The sequence below is a fragment of the Ursus maritimus genome, unplaced genomic scaffold (genome assembly GCF_017311325.1).
Source record: "Ursus maritimus isolate PB19 unplaced genomic scaffold, ASM1731132v1 scaffold_1, whole genome shotgun sequence".
NCBI classification, from domain to species: domain Eukaryota; kingdom Metazoa; phylum Chordata; class Mammalia; order Carnivora; family Ursidae; genus Ursus; species Ursus maritimus.
Genome location: NW_024423343.1, coordinates 23182229 through 23201601, shown reverse-complemented (window position 1 = coordinate 23201601; position 19373 = coordinate 23182229). Strand labels below are relative to the sequence as shown.

The 19373-nt window shown below is 35.6% G+C and overlaps 1 protein-coding gene across 1 annotated transcript in view; it reads left to right on the top strand.

The window, feature by feature from the left end:
• Positions 1-281: 281 nt before the first annotated feature.
• The window catches only part of SPAG16 (sperm associated antigen 16), a 943910-nt gene continuing 924818 nt past the window's right edge, over positions 282-19373 (top strand). The window contains exons 1-5 of the mRNA XM_040641105.1: positions 282-448; positions 9529-9575; positions 10634-10729; positions 13042-13160; positions 18902-19039. Coding sequence (XP_040497039.1) covers positions 322-448; positions 9529-9575; positions 10634-10729; positions 13042-13160; positions 18902-19039 — 527 coding nt within the window. The 5' untranslated portion in view covers positions 282-321. The remainder of the gene's footprint in view (positions 449-9528; positions 9576-10633; positions 10730-13041; positions 13161-18901; positions 19040-19373) is intronic.

Below are 19373 nucleotides of genomic sequence, written 5' to 3'. Positions count from 1 at the left end.
GCCTCGTGAGAGCAGTGTCAAACTCTCGCGAGAGCTGCGTGCGGTTGCCGGCAGGCGTCTTCGCGTTTGCTCTCAGGGAGGCACCAAGCTGCCCGGGGGCGGGGCCCTGGGAGCGCCTCCGATGGCTGCTAAGGAAGGGATGCCCGCCTCCGCCCTGCGGGTTCTGGAAGAAGCGTTGGGCATGGACTTGACGGCTGCTGGGGACACCGCGGAGGCGGTGGCTGCCGAGGGCGCCTACTACCGGTTGCCGGCAGGCGTCTTCGCGTTTGCTCTCAGGGAGGCACCAAGCTGCCCGGGGGCGGGGCCCTGGGAGCGCCTCCGATGGCTGCTAAGGAAGGGATGCCCGCCTCCGCCCTGCGGGTTCTGGAAGAAGCGTTGGGCATGGACTTGACGGCTGCTGGGGACACCGCGGAGGCGGTGGCTGCCGAGGGCGCCTACTACCTGGAGCGTATCCTTACGTGTAGGCGCGGGCTCAGGCGCTCCCCTTGGTAACGGGGTTGGGGGCGAGGGCGCGGGCTTCCCATCGCGGGCGCCCTATGTGGGTTGTGGCCGCACAGCCGCCCAGCACGCCTGGTGGACCTCAAGGTGGCGTCTCCGGCACCGCGTTCCCCTCATAGCTACCCGCCGAAAAGACTTTGCCTTTTAGGAGTGTTAGGCTGCTGTGTTCCTGCTGGAAGAAACTCGCGAATCTCGTACTTTAGTAACCACTCTGCAACCTCGGGATGGAAGGTGGTACAACAAATGGATTCAACCCTCTTTTCGCTTAGTGGGTTTCCTAAATAAGCCCCTAGCCTTCAGAATACCGTGGGAATCAATTCAGTCAGGAAAGTTAGGAGACGGAAAGACCTGCCATTGGGCGTTAAGGAGCTGAAGCTGAGAGTATTCACCCTGTGATTCTGTAGATGCTTCAGTTGTCCAATGCTTAAATGATTTGTTTTGTAAGCATCAACTTCCTAGGTAATTTCATTTTTGGCTATTTAATTACAGTTATTACATTTTTATTTTAAAGCAACTGAATCTTATTTTTGTCTACATTAAGATGATTCCTGTAACACATAATTTGTTAACATGAGACAAACACACTGAGTTAACTTGTTTTGCAAGTTGTGGGACTTCAACATAGCACAGCTTTTAGGTTTATTTAATTTTCAGGGAGATTGCTGAGTCACAACTGCTAATATATAGCAGTTTGCACAAAACCTGTCTTATAAAGAATTTTCCAAATAATCACGTTTGTAAATATAAGCAACTCTAACTTTTTAGAATTTTGTTATCCAATTTCTGAATTATCTGGCCCCTTTGCTTTTCTTCCATCTTTCTTTAGTTGGCTAATATTTTGGGTTTCAACCAAAGGGTAGTCACAGGATAGCAAAACTACGTATTTTGCCAATTTTCCTACATTCAGTGTTTAGTTAAGAGGTTTAGTCGTGAGAGAGGCTTTAACTATTAGTTAAAATGAAGTTTGAGGATTACTTTAGAATGCCAATTATCCCTGTATCCCTGGGCTCTCTTAACATGGATAATTAAGAGTTGACTGTATAATGTTATTTGACATTGTTTCTTAAGGCAATTATGATAGTTGCTGAAGTGAGACTTTCTTGAGTTTAGAGTCTTTAGGTCTCAGGTAATTTAATTGAGCTATCGCAGTGGATAAATAAAAGTTATAATATGCACAAATGAATCAGAAATCTGATGTTCTCTACTCTGCACATAAACTTAATCACTACTAATCTGTGTTTGGTCTTGGGCTTCCCTTATTTATTACTGAACAGATGCTCTGTAGAACACTAGACAACAAGATATCAATATTAAGTTTTTGAAAGAGGTTGACTGATTCTCCAGGAAGTCACCCTTTGCTGTTAAACATTCGAACATAAAGAACATGTACAGACTAATGGGCTCCAAACCAGAAACAGCCAGGATCCACCATGAGGGGAATGGCTTCATTAGTAAAGGCCCCATTATTAATTTAGAGAATGTGTTCAGGAAAAAGAATTCTTAACCCTGCAACACCCCTTCTTTGTAACCTACTACCTGTAAAAGTAGGCGTTATCTGTTTCTCTTCTGAAGCAGTTCAGGATATAGTTGCTTTTATGTTTTAAAGTTCCACAAGGTAAGATACAAATACACAAGCACTTAGTTCCTTTCTTAGCTATCTCCAGAGCTTTTAAGAAATCTATTTACAGGGGCGCCTGGGTGGCACAGCAGTTAAGCGTCTGCCTTCGGCTCAGGGCGAGATCCCGGCGTTATGGGATCAAGCCCCACATCAGGCTCCTCCGCTATGAGCCTGCTTCTTCCTCTCCCACTCCCCCTGCTTGTGTTCCCTCTCTCGCTGGCTGTCTCTATCTCTGTAGAATAAATAAATAAAATCTTAAAAAAAAAAAAAATCTATTTACAGAGTATATGAGTTCTCTGGAGAACTCCTCATTAGAAAGATATTTGCAACATTGTAAAATGTAAAGCTGGGTTTTAACTATGTGCTTTGTAAAGGGTCAAGTGTTTGTAAAGGTTTGTTGTTTTTTGTGAATAAATTCTGCATTAGAAATCAGTACCACTTGGGTAAGGTTATCAGTTGGGGTAGGAACTGCAGTTAATGTGTGGCTGTAGACATTTGGGAATGCTCAATCCAACTGTGAGATTCAGGCTGGAGTGAATTGTACTAAGAAAGCTAATACTTAGTTGATTTTGTTGCTACTTGTCGACAGACTTGTTCAAAGAAGAATAATGGATTATATGGACTCTAGGAAAGTGGACCCCCCCCAAAGTATTGTTTTTGTTATATACCTCCTTTTACACTGATTCTCTGCTCCCCTAACTAGGTTTTGATTATCTTATCTTTCAAGGCATTCCAACACTAAGAATTTGGCTACTTAGATCATGAGCATACGTTTCCTGGCCACTGAAAAGGTCTCCTTTGGCCCCAAAAGCAATTTCTGAGGCTTGAGTGAGTTTAAGCCAGTCCTTTGAAGCTAATCGACTCTGAATGCAGTCCCAAAGTCACCTGCTTATGAAAATGCAAAATTAGAGATTCCACTAGTCGCCTGAAATATGGTGATCATACTTAGATACCCCATGTAATAAGATGCATGCTTGTTTTCTTAAGTGACATCCTTAGACAGTCTTTCATTGCAATAGTAATATTCACTGATCACTTTGTTTAATTAAAATTGAATTTTTGTCATTTAAAATTCTATTTATTATTTTTAATATTTAGTGATTTTTCCGATATGTTACTTCTCTGGAATGTTTATAGCATTGAATGAGAAGATACTTTTAAAAGCCTTAATGATTATTATGTACTCATGGCATCTATTTCTTATTATCATTGGAAAAATGAATTTACCCTTGGGTGCTTAGTTGCACCCTATATATATTCAAATAAAAGGATAGACAGTCTGAATGTAGAATCTAGACCAAAAAACACGTTACTAAACCCAGAGTGCTGAATTTTACCTGAATTAAAATCATAAGCTACTTGGAAAGAAAAAATTGTATTTTGTTGTGTGTCCTCTAGTCTAAGCGAACTTTAATGTGCATAGGAATCGAAGAAGATGGATCTTTAAAAGACTCTAATTCAGTAAGTCCCAGTCAGGGCTGAGATTCTGCATTGCTAACAAGCTCCCAGGTGCTGCAGGTGCTGCTGGTCTAAGGAATATAAGTGAAGTAACAAGGCTGTAGGCAAATTTCTTAACTACTAGCCTTTATATTTTCGGATAAGAGGTATAATATGTAGAGCTCATATCTTTGGATCTCCTGGATTAGAAGCTGGAAAAACTTAAACCACCACCCTCTATGAGAACAATGAGACTTATATTTTGAAAAAAAGTTATTTTCCAGCTTCTGAGGCAGAAGATGGCAGTGGTGTCTGGTGCAGGAGTAGTCAATAAATTTCTACTCTTGCCAAGTCTGTTGAATTGGTAGTGACTTTCTCGTGTGGTGTTAATAAGAGTTCTGAGACCTCCTGAAGACTTGGTGGGAAAGACTGCAGAAAACAACAATGGGGGAAGTGGAAGCAAGTGTGCCAGTTATTTGCCATCTTTGGTATATATTATTCAGTTAACTTATGTTATTGAAACTGGCATTCCTAAGAAAGGGAACCATGACTGTGATGTTTGCTATTTACAGTACTTTTATTTCAATTTAGTAAGTAAAATGTTGATGATGGAGGATCCAGGCTCGATTTTAGATTACCTCTGTGTACATTGGCTCTGTAGTGATGGCAAAGATTACAAAGCAATTTCTGTCTATAGTAGCTTTGGGAAATCATGTAAAATATAATTAGCTATATGTTTCACTCCAGTTCTTTATAAAGATGCTGCTGCTGCCAGTGATCACTACCTCCAGTACATAGTGGAAGAGACCAGTGTGTGAGGAACTTTGTATGGTGCTCACATCTGAAAATTATTCATACCTTTCTGGCTGTGGTCCATTTGCAAAACCTTGTTTGTGACCCTGTCGTATCAACTGTGACCTCAAGCTCTGCTCCATTATGCCAGCTGAAATGTTTCTCTCAGACTTCTTGCAGTCGCGTCTTCTGTAGTGCTGTGATGGATTTAGGGTTTCCTGACAGTTTCAATGTGGATGTATATTGGCCTATTTTCTGATAGGACCTACAAGGTCAGTATCTGGTGCAAATTCTGCTAGTGCAGAAACTACCAGTTAATTCACCCATGGTGACCAAGTACCAGGGAACTGATTGATAGTATGGAAAAATCACAAGTCCTACTAAATTTTTTCCAGAGCAAGTGAAGATTTGAAGTGAGACCCTTGGTCTAAGTGTAGGCCTTGACTCTAGGATACGGAACCTGGCCTAGAAGTGGGTGGTGCTATGGGCTGTGGCTGCAGGTCAGGGAGGAAGGGGAATCACAGACTGTACCCTGGGCAAAAGCAGACTAGAAAACCAGGCACAGTTGTAAATGTCAAGTTAACCTCAAACAGGCAGAAAGGCAATAACTACATCTGAAGGAAATAGAAAGGACGGAAAAAATGAATTTTGGAAATGGAGTTCAACAGTGTTCATTGAAGGAATACTAGGTAGATAATAAGAAGGGAGTTTTGTAAGGGCTCAGAATCAGATTGGCATTAGGAAACTGATTTTAAACTAGAATTCTGCAATGGAAAAAAAAAAAATCACTTTGCCTCAGAACTGTGACCGCTTAATTGTATGGATGTTTCCTGGAGAATAGGATCACCTAAGAGATTAGGTTACACAAGATAGTTGTCCAGTAAAAGTAGAACGAGAGTAAAGGGTTTTTATCATTCAGGCAATTCTTGGTCAATTGCTTATTCCAATCCTGGCAACACTGCTTCTAAAGCAGTGCTTTCCAACCTTTTTTTACACATGGTGTTCCATCAGATCTTGCTTCACTCAGTCTTTCTGGCTGTCCCAAGGGCCAAGAGAATCAATATCTGTACAGTCCACAGTGTTCTTTTTATGAGAACCGAAGAGTATAATTTCTCTCAGGCTTCGAAACCAGAAATTGGTGTACTTTTGCTGAGAAACTCATCTGTTTTCATTGGATGGATACTGAATTCGTATCTGATTACATTCCCCTCTTTACCCTGACTGCTGGGAAGCTTTGGGTCAAACCTGTGGCTTATGTTTGACAAAGTTCATGAGACTTTATGGCATGTACTGCAGCTTTACCTTTGTCTTATTTCTCTTCTTTCTCTTTCTCTTTTAATTTTCATGTTTACTTATTTTTACATTTTTACTATATGCGTGTTTGTAAACTGCCACACAATTGTTTGGGGATTCATTTGTGCATTTGTCCATGTGTTGCTACCCAGCTAAGCCAGATAGACAGATGCATACAAACGTACGTGCCAAAGTACATTTATTTCTTCAGTAACACTGCAACATCACATTTCAACTCAGTTGCTCCTGGGAAGATTTTCTGTACAGATCATTTTTGTGGATACTGAAAATACCAATCAAGGAAAATAGTGGTTCCTATTTTGGATGTTTGTCCTCTTCCTGACCTTTTGTCTCATTAATCCATTGCCCTTGGCTGATTATATCTTTGGTTCTGTAGGCCTGTAGCTCTTTCATATCTCTCCCTCCTTTAGGGACTTCATGTTGAGCTATTTAAATGATTTGATTTAGCTGTTTGTAATATAACACTTGAGAATTTGGAAAATAAGTGAGGGTTCATTACCTAGGATTCTGGTAGAAATTGCACATTCTTTTTGTGTCACTGTAGAAACGTGTAGAAATAAGATATTATAGAAAATTCCTGATCTTTTTATTCAAGAAACTTGCCTCTATCACTAATAGGTATATTATTTTTGGCAAATTTCTTAATCTTTCTGATTCATTTTCTTTCTTTCTTTTTTTAAATTTAGAAATGACCGTCTGTGTTATTCAATCTCACAGGATTGTTGTGAGAATAAACATGATAGTGATCCATATGACAGTACTTTTTAAAAGCTTTATAAAATGATATTTTTTTCATTCTTTTTGATTTTGGGGAAACAGAATATATTATTAGGGTTTGAAAACTGTTGCCTCGAGTATTTTCTGGGTACCAGTGTGGTAAGTTTGATAATTCCAAAGCTTTGAGGACAAATCACTTTTTTCTTCTATGTATTGCCGTGTTTAACAACCTATGCTTTGATGTTACTTCCTCACATTAATCTTATCAGTTGGCTTATTTATACTTTCAAAGTCTATCCAAATGATTTTAGAATATTTACTTCTTGTAAAATTTATTATGGTATCATCAGTGATGAAGGATGACATTGCTTTTCTAGAGACTTAAAGATAAGTGATTTTTTACAAAATCAAGTTTTAGTAACTGTCATTCAGAAGAGGGCATTCTTTTTCATGAAAAAGGGACTGATTTCCTGTAGCTGAACCTCAGGAAATTTTATCTAATTAAGCAAAAATGTGTCAGAAAAATATAAATTTAGAAAGGAGGAAGATTTAGAATGTATTTTATTAATCCAATCATCTTAATGCATGGGGGAACTGGGCCATGAGAGACTTATGAGACTTCTCCACAGGTACTCATCTCTTTCTAGAAAAGGAAAATAATAACAAATACTTGCATAGCATTAACCATAAGCCAGGCACCATTCTAAATGATTTGCATACATTAATTCTTTTAATACTCTTGAAACCCCTTAATGATAGCCAGCTATCAAAATGATGCTCAGTGATCTCCACATCCTTGTCCTCATGCTCCTGTATAAGTTCCCTTATGTATTGAATAGGGTTGACTTATATAACCAATAGGATAGTGAATAAATGATGATGTGTGACTTCTGAGGCTTGGTCATGAAAGATACTGTGGCTTCCACTTTGTTTTCTTGTATTTCTTATTCTGGGGGTAGCTAGCCAGTATATCTTGAGAATGCTTAAGAAGCTTATGGAGAGACCCACATGGGGAGGAATTGAAACCTTCAGCCAGTAATGTCAGAGCCATCTTTGAAATGGATCCTGTTGCCTCAGCTGAGCCTTCGGAAGTCAGGTTGCCATCCTGACTGAGGCCCATGAGAGACCCCAAATCAAAATATACAAGCTAAGTCACTACTGAATTCTTGATCATGGATACTATGAGATAATGGATGCTTATTGTTAAGGGGATTGTTAAGCCTTAAGTTTTGGGGAGTTGGTTATGCAGCAATAATAAAAAGTACAGCTTTTGGTACCAGAAAGTGGGATGCTAACATAAGCAATGCTTTGAAGTATTGGAGTGGCTCTAGAACTGAATATAGAACAGATGTTGGAAGTTCTTTAAGGAGGATGTTAGTGAAAGCTAAAACAGTGAACAGTGGAAGCCTCATGGTCTTTAAGAAGACTGTTGACAAGGGATTAAAGGAGAGTGAGGCCAATGCTATTGGAAAGTGTTCCATAACAGTAGATAACTAATATAGGTAGGTACTTCAGTCCTGGTACCCAGCATGGGTAAGTTAAAAGTTACAAGATCAGCTGCAGGTATGCAAATTTTTATTTCTGTAGTAGTTTAATCTACATTAGTTTTTAATCAGTCATTTAATTAGTTATTTTAATTAGTTTAATTAGTTAATTAACTAGGTTTTTTTTGAGCCTTAATTACTTTTCACCATATTTTTGGGAGATGCACTCTTGTTTGACAGTGTCAGGTTCCTAAGGATTGGTTATAACTAGGCTTAAGTGTCTCCTCAAGTGGATAAAGCAAACAGTGAAGATTTACAGCTGAGTAACAAGCCTGCATAATCTATCTTTTAGAGGTTTAGAACTGTGTGCAAGATAATTGGCAAACAATTCAAGTGTTTACATGGTATAGAAAACGAACATGGAATAACAGAGGTTTAAGTATAGCATAGTGAAACATAACTTCCGGGGCTGATTCCCAATTGTGTTAGGTCCTAGCTGTGTGACCTTGTGCCCGTGAGTCCTGATCTACAAAATGGAGATGATAATAGCTTGTAGGTGGGATGAAGATGAAATGAGTTGTCCTTAGGGACAGTGCCTGGCTTCTATTAAATACTTTGTAAGTAATATCAGTTCTTACTACAAATAACATAACATGTTATATACAATTTTAGTTAGCTCTTGGAAGATGATATCTCATAACCAGCAGCAAGATGAAAACTAGGCTAATCTCATCTTTGATTTTCATAACCATTACTGTATGTTAAAGTGTTTAATTTCATACATTTTGAACTTGGCATAATCACATGTGTACATTAGGAAAAAATGTAAACCTACCAACCAACAAAATAATGTTATTGGTCTATGTTGTGATTTCTTTCAAAATTAAATGTTATCTTGAAATTTTCATTTGTAATTAAAGTAACTTATAATTTTTGAAAATCTTACAACGGTGTTGTTAGAATTATTTATTAGAGTCATTTCCATTGATATTTTAATGTTTATTTTTTGATAATTTATGAACTCCTCATTTATGATTACTGTATAGTTTACATTTGCTTAAAAATTAGGCTTCATTTCCTGAGAACAAAATTTAAGTTTAAAATTGAGGTATGTGATAAAAAAGTAGAGATTAAAGTAACTTTTATTATGAAAACATTGAAATGTGTTTTTGCTTATAAATATTGGTGTGCTTTTGAAAAATTCATAATACTTTAAATAAAGAAGTCAAAGTGCACTGTAAGTGACTTAGGAGCTCTGGGAAATGAAGTTAGTTTGAGATAGATTTAAAAAATTTACTGCCATAGTTTTCCTCTTCATCATTTTTCTTATCTCTTTCTAATTTATATTATCTTATTATACCATGTACATTTTTGTAAGCCTTGGAATCGAACTGGAAATCATTAGATAGTAAATAGACATATGGGAAGGTAGTTTTTCATGGGTTTGGGTTATGTAGAACAATAATTTAAAATAATAATGAAAAATATTTTGTTTTAAAATATCTATATTTGTAGGTTGTATGGGGAAGAGAAATTTTAAAAACAGTTTAAATTACATTTACCAACTTGGTAAGATAAATGGATCTGATACTAAATTTTAATTCAAATCAATTTTAAATAAATCATTTTTTCCATATATTTTGAGATTGACACTTGACAAGATTTCAGAGGTCACCATAACTGAAGCATCTGAAGATGATTATGAATATGAAGAGGTAATTTTTTCATTTTAGTAGTCTGTTAATTCACTAGTCATTCTTATAAAACATTCATTTTATTTTATTTATTTTTTTCCTTAAGAGATGCTGGTTTTTCAACTGAATTACCTAATATCAGCTATTTAAGAGTGAAGTGTGAAAGTTCTATTTTAAAGTTTGGATTGGCTAATGTATCTGGCTCTTCTGGTTTTCCTGTTAGTTGTGCTTCAAAGTTAGCTCCTTCTCCCTTGCTTTGTGGATCCTTACTACAAACTGTCATCTCTGTCCAGCGGGCATTCTCTAATATCCATTCTGCTCCTGGATGGGTTTCCCAGAGTCCCACTACTTGTTGCAGCTCAGATCTCATGCTTCCTTTCAGCTTAACTATAATTCTGTGTAGTGTAGTTCAGATGGACCTATCATTATTTCTGAGACTTGGCGTATAGAGTTGCTCCTAGATGGCACGCTGTAAGTACAACTGTGGAAGCAAGCCCGGCAGTTTGTGACCTGGACAAGTAAAAGAACAAACATCAGATAAACTTTTTATTACTATTAGTAAAATAGAGATAATATGAATACGTGCCACATGAAATTACTGAAGGGTTCATATAAAAGGCATAGAACTGATTAGCACATAAGAAACACATGCTAAGTGTTAACCATCATTAATGTCCTAGAGTCAATTGCATTCTTCCAAGAGCTTAAAATCTAGGCAGTGAGTTTTATTTTATTTTTTTAATAAACTAGAGATTGCCAGTTGCTAGTAAGTTATGAAAAAAAAAAAGTGGCCTTACTTTTTTTCTCAGCAGAGTTGTTAGACTACATTTGTCTTAATATATAAGACATAAGCTGATCTCGAGTTTATCAGAGGTGACGTTGAGTGATGTTTACAAGGAAGTCAGAGAGCCTCCTGTTTGTTAGTTATCCATTTGACACAGAACTTCAGAATGACATGGTGTCTTACATAAGATGTATTTTTTTGATACATTGTTTTGTGAGAAAAATTATTTCTGAAATGAAGTAAGGTGTTTTTATATTCCTGCTTGCACTTCCTATCCTCTTTCTCTTTGATTTAGATACCAGATGACAATTTTAGCATTCCAGAAGGTGAAGAAGATCTGGCAAAAGCAATTCAGATGGTCCAAGAACAGGCTACAGATACCCAGATTTTGGTGAGAAGTGAACACAACGTATTGTTTGTGTAGTTTGAACACAGTCTGTAGTTTAGCAGTGAGACTTTATTAGTGGCTAAACTTAAGTTTTATGTACTAAATGCTGTCCTATCACTTTTTACGCCTTTTTCTCTTCTGTGTCTTTATCATTGCACCTTCACTTTAAGTAATCAGATTTATTGTTTTTTGGGTTGTCATTTCCTATGTCATGGTTATTCTTGCATAACTTCACAACAGATGACACCTTCCTGCAGAACTCTGCCTGTTTAATCTCACTGGGTATTAAACCAAGGATTTTTAACACTAACACACGTAATTTGGTATTGGACACAGATACTGAAATGTGTTTTGTAACACATTAAAAAATAAGAAAAAAAGTATAGTCTCTCTGTTCCTCCTTTTCCTCCTGTATTCCCAATTACTTCAACTATCATCCATCTCATTCTAAATATCATAATCAAATTTATTGCCCCAAAATGCCAAGGTAGCATTTATTACTGTGTAATGAATATTTACTCCCAGCCATATTATACCCTTATCCAGCAATTATATATAATCTTCCACCATAATGCAGACTTGAAGGCAGGGATGCTGTATTCTGTTACCGTGGCATCTTCCATATTTGATATAGGGTCCTGCACAAAATCAACATTGTTATATAATATCTTTTAAGATGACCTTAGGAGGGACGCCTGGTAGGTCAGTTGGTTAAGCATCTGCCTTCAGCTCAGATCTTGATCCCAGGGTCCTGGGATGGAGTCCCACATTGGGCTCCTTGCTCAGTGGGGAGCCTGCTTCTTCCTCTGCCTGCCTCTCTCTCTTTCTCCCCCCTCCCCGACAAATAAATAAATAAAAATCTTTAAAATAAAATAACCTTAGGGAAGATACTCCAAATTATCCTGCTTGAGTGTTCAAAATTTCATTTTAAAACCTTAGTCATTTGTCAGGAAATTTCTGTAGCCTCCCAAATTTGCTTCAACTGATCATTGTTTTGAATGTTGTAGCAGCTACTAGTAATTAAGATCAGCATTAAATTATCTGTTGCACTTTTGAAAAGAACTTTTTAGGGCAACAGAGATTCTTTCCTTACTGCATTTCTATGTAACTATTACCAGGTATGTAACATTCATCTGGTATGTAACCATTACCATGTTAAGAAGGGGAAGAGGAAAGAAAGTCTGCTGTTGAGTTTCTATATATGAAAATAGATTTGTCTAAATGATCAGCACTTAGATTGGTTAGTTCTTGCCAATGAGAAGAAAATGCACTCTAGAGACAATGATGTTTTGATATTTTTAAGTAGCTACCCATTATTGACTTATTTTATACATTGATTTATGGTAGTTTTATGGCTGTCCTAATTTCATATCTCACTTGCTGAAATATGTCCACTTTTCTAGTTCAGGGGTCTGCAAACTTGTTCTCTGGGGTCATATAGTAAATATTTTAGATTTTGAGGGCCATGAGATGTCTGTTGCAACTCACTTCTCTTATATAGTATGAAAGCAGCCATAGACAATATGTAAACAAATGGGCATGGCTGTGTCCTAATAAACTTTAATTACACAGACAGTTAGCTGACCCCCTGATAGAGTTGACAGATTTACTTTCGTTATGAAATGGTAGGATAAGCTACTCCATAGCAAATAATTTCTTCTGTATCATAGTGTTTCTAAAGCTCGTCACCAAAATTCATTATATTTCTTTTTATAATGATAATAATTGAAAGAACTAAAAGGTCCATACTTTTTTTTTTCCTTTTTTTAAATGTGTTATATGCTGTTGAAAGGACAAGCTGACCTCCGTATTTTTCTTTAGAGAATCCAGTCACACTCTTGAATCAGGGTCTTTGTATTTGCTGATGCTATAACTGAATCATGACCCTATCTTTCTCTTGATTTATGCTCAGATTCCACTTTATCAGTGAAATCTTCCTTCATCACCCTACATATATATAGCAGCCCAGCTCCACACTCATATCTGCCCTACATTTGACTCTCCCTCCGTTCAGTCCTCTGCTTATTTTCTCCCAGGCACTTAGTGTCATCTGCCATATTGTATATTTTAATTTAGTTATTTATTTTCTGTCTCCATCTACTTGACTATTAGATATGAAGACTGAGTCTTATCTAGTGTATAAATTCATTACTGCTTTTCCTAGTGATTAAAATAGTCCCTGGAATGTTACACTCAACAAAAATAGAGGAAAAAGTGAACAAATGAATGAATAAATGAACAGCTTATTTGTACCAATAATCAAAGTTTAGTGATGATTTTGTATTTTCAAAAGTAATTGCACATTTTAATTTCAGGAACAGAAAACAGTCCTTCCTTCAAAGCAACCAATACCTGAAGTAATAGAAGACTTTCTCTGCAATTTCCTAATCAAAATGGGAATGACCAGAACTCTTGATTGCTTTCAGTCGGAATGGTAAACAATTATGTGGATAAATAGTTCTCTAGGAATGCTAACATGTACACTTTTAACTGTCTTAAAGGACTTGAAGTTGCTCAGCTTATGCAAAATGGATTAAATGGATGGAAGCCTTTCCCATCCCCACCACTGGAACCACAACACACACACCTACACACACACACACACACCTACACACACACACACACACACACACACACACACTCTCTCTCTCTCTTTCTCTCCCACTCCCTCTCTCTTTCTCTCTCTCTCACATAATTATCAATTTAAAAGAAGTTTTTATTAAACATCCTTTCTAAATATTCAAATTTGAGGGATTTTTAAAAATCAAGAAAATGGAATATCTCCTGGGATTATATAATACAAAGCTCTTTTATGAAATACTTTTCTAATACATTCTGCATAATTATTAAGGGTAATATTTCCTGCATTAAGACATCCTATCAAGAGTACTACTTCATTTGTTTTACATCTAGTAGAATGGCCTGCCTTTCTCTACTCATACAACTAATTGACTGTTTTTCTATAAATATTTCTTCATTTGAAAATAAGCAGACTTATATTTTCAAATGATGCTTAAACACAGATTTTCTTGTTATAATTGAAAATTTTAATAACTTATTGGTTATGAAAATCAGCAGGCATGCTGTCTTTATATTCCTTTATTATAGCAGTAATGTCACCAGGCATGTTTTCAGAGACGCAACATTCTTTAATGAAATATTATTAAATAATTGGATATAAAAATATGTTTGAGCCATTTTAAAAGCCATTCCATATCATGGAAAGGGAATACTATGATGTAGAAAGATGTTTTTAGTGTTTTGGGACTAAATCCTAATTTTAAATATAAGGCGCAATTTGTAATTTCTACTAATCCAACTGTGATGTAATTTTTATTTGCTGCTTTTTTTGGTTCTCATCTACTGAGACCATGTACATAGAAGAAGTCAGTTTTATTACTTTAAATTGCATATCTAAAGTTAATAAATTTAATGGAGAGAACTGTTTTTCATTAATGCAGTTTAGGAAAAAGCAAGTTGGATGGTAGAAAAATAATAGTATTCCTATTAAATTTGGAAATTGCATGAATGATTTTTGTAAAAATGTTCCTAAGAAATAATTATAAATGTATTAGAAAATACATTTTTGTAAAAGTAGGTAGATGATTAATTTACAGTATTAATGAAATGAAAAATTAATGTGGCTCAGTTCTTTTTTTTCCTAAGAAGATGTGTTTGGATATGTAATACTTACATGTTTGTCCAATCCAAAGTGTGAAATGATTCCTGTTGAGAAATCTGGAACCAAGTATACTCTTAACAATTAAGTGCTTGTTGTATCATATTATCCTTTTAGATTTAGCAGTTTGAATTGAGATTAAATTTCAAGAAACTACAATGGTATTAGGACTTATAGAGCCCTATATAAGCATGCCACTTAGTGTATTACAATAATCAAAGTAAAATTCATATCTCTCTTTATTATATGGGTTTAGTAATACTGTGGTTCAAATAATTGTATCCTTATCACTTATTACAAAGTGTTTGTAATAAGATCACACAGTACTGAATATTTTTATTTCACATGAAACATTTTTTACTTTGATCAGAAACCTTTACTTATTCTGCATAGTAGGACTATAGGAATATTAAATATATTTTTATCATTTTTTATTATGAAGAAAAACATAGTATTCATTGCTATGAATTCATTTAATCTTACAAAAGTTGATAAATAAGTTTTCCCCATTGTTAGTTTGTAAAACAAAAACCTCAAAGTAACCAAAATGTGGCAGTATAATTGAAATTGTTGTCTTTCAGTCTTCAAAAGGTAATTGCAGTAAATTCTTTAAATCTAGGGTCAGCAAACAAATCTGTTTGCTCTGTTTTATAAATAAAACTTTGTTGGCACATAGCCATAACCTTATTTTTAAGTATCGTCTGTGGCTGTTTTCATGCTATAACAGCAAAGTTAGTTAGTCACGTGGAGACCATATATCCTGAAAGCTTTTTTTTTAATTTTAATTTTTTGCAAATTCTAAACTATTTTCTGTCCATTCTATGAACCACAAAAAAGTCTGCACTGTGGGTTAGCAGTAGCTAACGGAATTTTGTCTTAGTTGGTGAAATATTTTCCCTAACTGTCCCTGAAAACATGGAGGAAAAATTCTCATTTGATATTTGTTATTATCTAGGTGACTGTTTTCCTAACTTTTATATCCTATGTCTTGGGTGCCATCAGAAAGGAATAATAACCCTTGCTCTTACGACACTATTGATGTGTTCACTGAAATTCTGTCATGCTATTTGTCATTTGTGACAGTGGGCCTTAAACTCTTTAGGTATATAGACAAGTATTATGAAAGCTTTTGTACTTTCTTCCTGAAATACATGTGTATTTTCTGTTTCTATATAATTCTAAGTAGTTTATGGACCTTATGGTAAATATGAAGACCATTAATGTAATTTTATTGGCAATAATTTTATTGGCAGGTCTGTTGGTAGTAAATTTTATTTCCTGTTCGTAATAGTTATATAACAATCTTTTGTCCTATCTGAACACTTTTCAGTCTTATTCTAAGCGTGAGTGTATAAAGAGGAAGAAATGAAAAGGCCAGGATATTTCCTTAACACACACACCTGAAACAAAACCAAAAAATCTTACGTAGGAAATACTGGTTTTACTGAGAAATGTATTAATGTATTTCTGGAGTTTGTAGATTAAGATTCCTAATTATCTAATAGTATTAGAATAGTTTTAGTGAGTTTAAAGTCATCTTTGATATTTTTACATAGATTATAGAAATTTTTCCTGATAAATTATTTTTGAATGTCCTCAGATATATATGATATAGTATGTGATATGTTGTATTATGCTTGATTTGTATTTATTTTACCACATATTAATTTATTTACATAGCATTTAATTTAGATGACTACATATCACTTTTTTTCTTATCAAAATAATTTATTGATTTTTTTCTGTATTAAAGCAAGTTGCTGAAAACCAATTTTATGGTCAGAAAAACTTTATGGTCTAATACTTTAATCAATCCTTACATCTTCTCTTCTGAGATAAGTGTAAATCACATTCTAAGTATGAATATAATAGCGAATTTATGACTAAATGGTTATCTATTTGTTGTTTTATAAATTGTGGCAAATATTACTTAATATTGATTCTATTTTCTTAGCCTTTTGGATGTTCCACAGGCTTGTCTTGCTGTTTTTGTTTAGTATCAGATAAGATATATAACACACAACCATATGAGTATTAATGTGTAATACATTAATAAAATTAAGATTTATAATATGAAAATGCTGATAATTAACATTTTTAAACAAATGTTTAGCTCATCTATAGCAAACTTTGTAGGGATTTCTTTGTGAATAACTATTACTGAAATGTTTTTCTATGTTTATATTTTTTATTTAGCTTTATTGCTATATATAATGTATACATATAATTAAAATTATAATTATTTACAAATCTGTAAATGATTATCTGATGTTCCTTCTTAGTTCATTGAGGAAATAGAAGTTCTATGACTCCAGTCTCCCTCTCTCCTAACTTGCCACCTCTGTTCTCAGGCCTCCTCCTCCTCACGTGTCACAGAGGCTGAACCATTCATGCTGTCATCTAAGGCCAACCCTCCAGTTGTCTACTGGAGCCCAGCTCCTCTTACCTACTCAAGGACATTGCTTTGGCAATTGTCCCCCCTTTCTCTCTCTTTTTCTGCACTCTAAGCTTTTTCCCTCTCTGCTGGATCGTTCCCATAAGCATAATGTGTGTGTGTGTGTGTGTGTGTGTGTGTATGTGTATATATATATATATATATTTTTTTTTTAAAGGCAGAACACAAAAAAAACACCCTGAACTCCACATCCTCTTTTAAGTTTATCTTGATTTCCTAGGCTCCACTTTATCACATCTCCTTGAAAGAGTATGTTGCCACTTCCTCGTGTCCTACTCTTATACCTACTTTAATGGCACTATCATCTCTACTGTGACTCTACTAAAAGTTTTTTCAGTGCTTCACATTGCCAAATTCAGTGACTGATCCTTAGTACTCTTCCTATTCATCCTGTATGCAGTATTTGTCACTGTTGTTTGTGTCTTCCTTTTTGGAACCCTTCCTTTTGGAACACTTTATTTACTTGGTTCCTGAGCCACAGTGCTGTCCTAGTCACTCACTACTTCACTATCCCCTCTCATTCTTAGTCTCTATTTGGTAGTATTTCCTTCTCTTACCAGTCTTGAAATAGTCCAGGAACTTCTCTTCTCTCTTTACATTCACTTCCTAGATGGCCTAGTCCAGTCTTGTGACTTTTAAATAGTATCTATTTACTGATGATTCCCCAATTTGAATTCCAAGTCCTGACTTTCTCCCTGAGCTCTGGACACGTATACCCAGTATTCATCTTCACTTGATTGCCTAGTAGACATACTGCATTGAACAAATCCTTAATTTCTCCATCCACCCAATTTGCACAGCATTCATTCCCATCTTTGTAAATGGATCGCTGTTCCACCAGAAACCTTGGAATCATCTTTGACCTCTTTTATTAACCAACACTTGGCAGATGATTTGTAGGAAAATCTTTATCGGCTCCACCAATAAGTTGGCTCCACCTTTACAGCATGTCCAAAAGGGACATGTTTCTCAGAATCTCTGCTGCTACCAACTTTGTTCATGCCACCATTCTCTCTCTTTTGGACTATTGCAACAGCCTCCAAACTAGTCAGCCTCTCTGATTCTACTCTTGCTCCTCTAGAGTCACTTTCTTCAAGCAGATGCCAGACTAATATATTTTTTTTAACAATAGAAGTTTCTTTTTTTCTTTTTAATTTTAGTTAACATACAGTGTAATGTTGGTTTCTGGAATAAAATTCAGTGATTCATCACTTACATGCAACAACCAATGCTCATGATAAATGCCCTCCTTAATACCCATCACCCATCTACCCATTCCCCCCACCTCCCTCCAATAGACTAATCCTTTTAAAACAAATCTGATCAGTATCACTTGTATCTCAGAGCCTTCCAGTGGCTTCAGTCTGATTCAGGTAAAATCACATTCCTCTCTCCTGCTTTCTGCTGTCTTCCTGACCCATTTCCCACCACTCTCTCCCTCTCTCCAGCTCCAGATACTCCAGATATACAGGCTTTTGGCTTTTAATTGTAGATGTCATGCACTTCCTTTTCTCAGGGTCTTAACATTTACTTTCCTGTCAACCAAGAATGCTCCTCTCCTTCATATCCCCATGACTTAGTTCCTTATTTCTTTCAGTTCTCTGCTCAAATAGCACTTTGCCAGTCATACTTTCTGTGTTCAACCTATATAAAATAGCACAAATGCCCACATCACTCTCCACTTCATTCTCTCTATCCCTCTTATTCTGCTTTATTTTACTTCATAGAACATATCACTCTCCACACTAGAATGGATGGGGACTTGGACTGTTTTGTTAATTTCACCAGCGTCTGGATTAGTGCCTGGAACAAGCGAGATGTTTGGTTATATGTACCATAATTATATTAGTACCTAGCAATTAATTATTTTTTTAAAAATTTTAAATATATATTATGAATTTTGACTTTTTAATTTACAATAGTAATACCACAACTCATTTCTATAAATATCCCCTAGGACTTAACTTTTTGAATTGTACATAAATTAAGCCAATTTAGTAGAAAGAAACAACATAAAGCCTTTTGTTTGATTTTATCCTAGGTATGAGTTAATACAGAAGGGAGTAACTGAACTTAGAGATATTGGGCATGTTCCAGATGTCTACACGCAGAATATGCTTTTAGAAAATGAGAACAAAAATTTGAAGAAAGACTTGAAACACTACAAACAGGCAGCTGAGTATGTTAATTTTTAAATGACTTTTTTTTTTTTTTTTGGACTAAATAGGAGAGTTGAATGAAGCTAACCATGGTTAATGTACCAGAGCTTTAATTCTGAATTGAATTATATTTAAATTCTAGTTGGAAAGAATGTGAAAGGCTTCGCTAGCAAATTAATTGAACAGATGATCAGAACTCTCACAATTGCAACCTAGCAGGGGTTGGAATGCAGGGAATTGTATAGGAGATGGTTAATTTGTTATGTAACACTCACTTTCTTATGGTTTTGATAATCTTTTCATGATTTGTGGAAATCTTCCCCTATGAGGATAAGCTAATTTCTAAAATAATAA